We start from the raw sequence: 5,981 nt of genomic DNA, 5'->3' as shown, positions 1-5,981 counted from the left end.
TAGATGAGGACTAAGCACACTCTACAAACCGGGGCTGGCACTGATTAGGCGTGCTGGGGAAAGGAAGGCTGTTTGGCACCGTGAAAATAGCTGTCCAGTATAAAAACTGGTGAAAGACATATGGATGGGCTAGAATAATGAAAAAAAATCAAAAAAACCTCACCTTGAAATTTTAGTTTCGCGGTTTTCTTGGGGACGACTTGCATATTTTATTTTCTTCAGCTATTCGGCGGAAAAAATTGCGCCCTCTCCCTGGCTTGTCGGGGCTGCATCAGCACGATACCTTTCTCTATTTGAAGCTGCTTGTTGAGCATATAACATGGTCTTCGAAATCATGACATCGATCCTTTCATTGACTATCCTTATCTCATTGTTTTGATCAAACCCATGTTTCTACTATCGAGCGGTCACCCACAGATGAAGAGGCACCCATCCTCCTCCTAATCCATTTACTTTAGACTCATTTATGCCTCTTGTGATATCCTTTAGGCCTTTGCCACGAAATCAAGAGCTAGCATATTATCCCGTGACAATCAAAAATTGGACAACCTATTTATATACAGCCATTTATACAGCCATGTTCTATCGTCACTATATCTAGGTGTTTCTACAAATGGTAGCCGTGTTTTCCGTTGCTTACAGCCAGGTAGTTCTTTGACCAACCAACATTCTCAAGAGGTATTGTAGGCATTTCGGCGGGACCCATAACCTGTCTCTCATTTTTCTTGCTAACATGCTTGCGAGTGAGCTTGCCGTTGGCAGCTGGATTACAAAAAGCCCGGGAGAGCGTACCACCACAATCCATTGTTGGGGAGACACTGAAGAATAATTATGGCTCATGCTTCACCAGCTAGTACGTCTGTCCTCTCTACTATGCATTCCATACTTTAAAACCACCGCCCCCAAGCGTATCCATAAAAACATCCAATGCCAAATTAAACACCACCCCCCGCACACCATAAGCTAATTCACCGCAACCTTCCTTCCAATATGGCTGCGCCTGTGGCCCCAATTTCTCAAGTAACAAGGCCGTCTTTACCCTTATTTTTAGACCAAGTAACCCGAAAAATTCTCTTTGTATCCTCGATTGCCTCATTATCGCTGTACTTTCATACGGATGTGGGCGCACCGCAGTTGTTCATGCTAAAAGTAAAGCACACAAAAGGTTGTAGCACGCTGCCATAAGATTTCGCACGCCTGAATTCTCGCACAAATTGCTATTCCATTTTATTACCTATAAACGCTCCAGAAATCGAAAATATATCTTAACAATCCCGTCACAGCTTTTCACCCAACACAGCTCACTTTGGGCGGATGGCATTTGTGAACTATACCGAAGTGTGCTTTATTCGTTTCTGCCTTGACTTCTGCAACAGTTTTGACAAGAATCTTGACATTGCTCTTTCAATAAACCCAAAACTGCGGGTATTGGTGGTCCGCTCGTCTGTTGATACACCCGAAAACTCAGGGGAAAAATTAGGCTAGTAATATACGTAGCTTCTCCTCATGGCTAAATCTCATCACCAGAGGAGTTATTCATAACAGTGTGCTTGAACCACTAATTATCTAGCTGTACATCAACAACGTCAACGAAATAATCGCTCGTATCTCGTTTATTCCATTTAATGCCGATATCCAGATAATGTACACACTCCAAGCCAGTGATCCTGGACGTACCTTAGCCGACGTCCAACCTTATCTGAATTCCTTCCCTTCCTTACTTCCCTCCCTCCCTTCCTTCCTTACTGCAGGCTATGTTAAGGCCATTACTTTCATTCATTTCGCAGCAACCCACGTTCAACTGCCATCCCTCAACAAGTTAAGAGTAATCCTTAAAACCAGCTCTGCATTCACTTCACAGTATCCAAAGGCTCATCGGACTGCCTTGAAAGATGTGTTCGTTTGCCAAGTTTTTAGTTTCCTCGCCGTCCGCCCAACCAAGTCGCTCTCACTGTTCGCCTTTTGGGTTGGGTCATTTTCGACTGAGACGTCACTGATTAAACCCAGGTCTTATGCACCACCCGACCCACCAAAAGCCGAAAACTAATGGCTATCGCCCTGGTTTTGCTTCCGCCTCCTTTGTGATGCAAATGACCCCAGTTTTCTGCTCTTCCTGTCGATTTATTAAACTAAATAATCAAGGCTGTTTACTCCCCCCATCTTAGGCCGCGAAAAAGACTAGCCTCCATATTCACACCATATGTCTACGTTGGCTTCTGAGACATTTTTGGTTCCCACCGAAAGTCTTCTTGTGACACAAGTTTTTCTGAAAACATTTTTCAAAATAAGCTGTTAACCGTTCCAGCCTTTATCCTTCATTCCCTCGCCCACTGTTTCGTTACTTTAGATTTAATTTTCTGCATTGTCCCAAACCATATTTGGAACAGGTTTTACTCCAGTTGCTCTCGGCTAGTAGCCATTGTCTGCCACATCAGCCAACAGAATTTGTCCTCCTCCGATGAATGCATCCGAACGCTATTTTCGAGTGGCAAGCTTGTCACTTAAAACGTCTGACACTAGCCCTTCTACATTCTTTTCAAAGCCTAACCCTCAGCCTCCGTTATTTCCCCCACATTGTTTGAGCGGGTTTCAACCTCTGACCTACCCTGAGAATTCTCTTTAATATTCGGAGCTCTGTTTTTCTATGCTGTAATTAATACCAACCTAAAAAATGCAACTCACTCTTCAGCCCACCAACAATGATGTACTGTACATACAGAATGATAGTCCTGCGCCCTACTTGGTCGATCACACCAACTTTATATCATCGTTTCCCCACGACGCACACGCTTTGAGCATCTCCGTTCTTCCGCAATGCCTTATTGGTGATCTCAGACTCAGTTGCTGCACCCTTACTGTGCCTGTTTAGGCGTCCGTAAGTTGTCTCTTTTCAAATTGATCGAGATTTTCGGTCCCAACGTTCGTCCCCTGACCAACTAAAATACCTGGTAGCTAGGGTTCTTCATCAATACATAAGCTTCTGTTATGGCCGTTCGGTGGCTCTCAATCTTACAGACCCAGTGGCCTACGCGAGGAATGGAAAGACTTATTGGTCAGGTACGCCATGCAGTGAGCGCTGCCCTGTTTTTTTGCACCGCAGAGCGTTCGAAGTCCATCACCTGTCCCTGATCCCCAAATCACTCAACGCAACCATACGCTTATCTAGGATTATTCGGTGACTTACTGTTACTCCTGAGCCACGCTAAACTTTAATCGTTTAATCCTATCTGAAGTCTCCCCACACGCACTAGACCTTACTCATCTCAAACTATTCATTTTTCTAACAAAATTTCTATCATTGGCAGCAGGTTTTTTGAACGCCTCGTTTGGTGGCTGCCTAATAAGTTTAACCTCCACTTTCCATCCGGACGCATCACCGACCGGGCCAAAACTACCGATAATTTTGCATCAGGTCGATCCTAATTATGGTAACCAAAAGCCTGCCTTACAAAAAAGCATTTATTTTCTGGTATTGAAACAAGTTTTACGGTGAAAGCACCTGGTGGAAATAATGAACACGAATAAAGGAACACGAGGCTGTGAGGAGACTCCCTGATTTTAATAACAAGACCAAGAAAACCGCAAAGTTAATATGGATAAATGAAATTGTTGGCATACGGAAACATGAGTCGTGGAGAAGAACTTCAAGGCACTTGGCGCTTTAGGTGAAACCAATCAACTGGTTCAATGAACTGGATCCAATTTACGCACCACCACATTCAAAGGGTCAATATACCAACCAGAATAATCGGGGAAAGCCAAATATCGGATGGACGAATCGGAAAACAAGAAAATTTTTCTCTTGGGATGAAAAGACTGTACGTTGAAACAAAGACGGATCGAAAACTGGAGTCATTCCGGCGTTTACCAGAGAACGAGAGCAAAAAAAGCTCATCTCAAAGCTCACGTGTTCATCGGTCACTCCGGAAATGGGATAATGAGATGGCGGGTAATGAAATCGCCCTAACGATCGCCTAATCGTGATCGCGGGTCAGATCTGGCTAGCAACACGGATGTTGACACAACCATGCTCAACAAATCACATGCAAAGACAAACTACGCCCTTCGATGATGCATTGATGATTTCACCTCGACTGGTGATGAAGCATTCGTAGCCAAATAACTCAGCCCAGCGAATGACCGGCGGCAATAGTTATGTGGTCACCTAAACCAATATTTTGGTCGTTCAGAAACCGAGGCATGCCATTGAGATAATGCATAGTACCGCCATAAAGAGCTTGATGGAACATCCACGGCTGTTATTTTTATGACATAGAATAACCCCTTTCTCTTTCCAGACCTCTATTTGCAAATACGAGAAGACCGCTTACCCTGGCCTGAAAGCCCCGGAGAGGGCATATCGAACCGATCCACTGAACCCTACCCTTAAACCTTCTAGCTATCCCATCGTTTCGGTGGTCTGTTATACTCTCGCATAGTCCTGCCCACAACCCTAGCAATCTTCATGGTGTCTGCTTGCCACTACCCCTTAGCAGTTCATTACACATCTAATTGCAACACCCCCCACTTCACCATTCCAACTCATGATTTTCATTACCGGTCGACGTAATATCCAAGGTGTTTCGCTGACTAAAACAGTTTTCTGTCCTAGACTAAACCAGTTGATTTTGGTTCATCAGCTTGCTAGTGAGCACTCGTCCTCAAAGTTATAGCGTTTTGCTTTCCACGGTTCACAACGTCTGATAATTTAATAACTATGTCCCCTTTCATTTCTTGTTATTCGAACTGTAAGGAATAAATAACGCCTCAGTTAACGTGCTACGTATGAGCCGGGAAATTTTCCGGCATAATCATCATTATTACTACGCAAAGCGACGGCTTATTATTCAGAACTTAGCTCTGCTTCGGCGTTAGTGAATCTATAGTGGTTTAATACAGCCTACATCCCAGTGAAGTTTTGCGAACCGGGCACCCTACACGGTGCCCGCGTAGAGAGGGATACAAAGCATTCATACTCGAATACATGATGACAGCAAGACGTAAGTTCGCAGCATCACAGATTTTGTTCGTGAATAACAAATATAAGCTTCAGTGGATCACCATATTTGTGATTTCCTTTGGGCAATCTAAGCCTCTCGATGTAACTTCACCTTGTGCTTACCAAAAACGCTATTAGGAACAGCAACATGGCACAACCTCTCAGTAGAAAAGCTTATCGGTACCTTAGTTGGCAGGTTATTCACGGCACATGGCAAAAAACAAACTTTTTTTTCCGAAATAATAAGAATTCCCACATAGGTCCTAATATCTTGATTTCGCACACACCGCTTTTCCAATCCGATGATTGGAATTGGATTGCCTTGATGTTAAGTCCACTTCTGTGGTGTGAGAACAAGAGAAACTTATTAGAACTTCATTCACGGGTTGCCCAGGAAAGTCCCACAATTTTCAACGCAGCTCACCTAAAGTGTTCCATTCTGATTGGCACAGATTCTAACCAATCAGAGCGCTGCTCTTTGTAGTCCGTGGCTGGCCAAAAGGCGGTCCAAAAAGGCGTGCTGCTCATTTAAGTTCAGCCACTGGCGTCTGGTCGCTTGGTTTTTGAAGACGCTCCCTGTCCGATCACTGCTTTGATTTGGCTTATAATGTCATGTGGAGATGCTCTGGCTTGCTGCTTTGTCATACAGGAATGTGGTTGCCGATCTGTGACCTAGTAGGAAGACCTAACATCGCATTCATTTAAAAAAAAACACCATTGGTTAAAATAATAATGAGAAATAGGAAGGCCATCGCCTAATCGATTTAGTCATTCTTGATGGTTCAGCTTGTCCGATATGCCAGGAATTGAGGGAACTACGCAGTGAAGGCGGTAGCTTTCATGAGGGTTCGCCATTGCTTCCTTTTCACGGATTCACGGATTGATACACAGGATCGAGGCTTTTGACCAATTTTCACGGGTTGGTTTTGTTCTTGTCGTTCAGCGGCTGTCGTTCATCTGAAAGGCACAAGTGAAAAAAGGG

At 44.1% G+C, this 5,981-nt stretch overlaps 1 protein-coding gene across 1 annotated transcript in view; it reads right to left on the bottom strand.

The window, feature by feature from the left end:
- T265_08618 (hypothetical protein) overlaps nt 1-5,527 on the bottom strand; it is a gene marked incomplete at both ends in the record, with an annotated part of 32,813 nt that extends 27,286 nt beyond the window's left edge. Inside the window, 2 exons of the mRNA XM_009174480.1 lie at nt 5,287-5,339; nt 5,424-5,527. Of these exons, the coding sequence (XP_009172744.1) occupies nt 5,287-5,339; nt 5,424-5,527 (157 nt within the window). The remainder of the gene's footprint in view (nt 1-5,286; nt 5,340-5,423) is intronic.
- Between the last annotated feature and the right edge of the window lie 454 nt (nt 5,528-5,981).

Source organism: Opisthorchis viverrini (genome assembly GCF_000715545.1).
Source record: "Opisthorchis viverrini unplaced genomic scaffold opera_v5_230, whole genome shotgun sequence".
Lineage (NCBI taxonomy): Eukaryota > Metazoa > Platyhelminthes > Trematoda > Opisthorchiida > Opisthorchiidae > Opisthorchis > Opisthorchis viverrini.
Note: the sequence above shows the minus strand (reverse complement) of the source record. Positions and strands in the feature narration are given on the sequence as shown.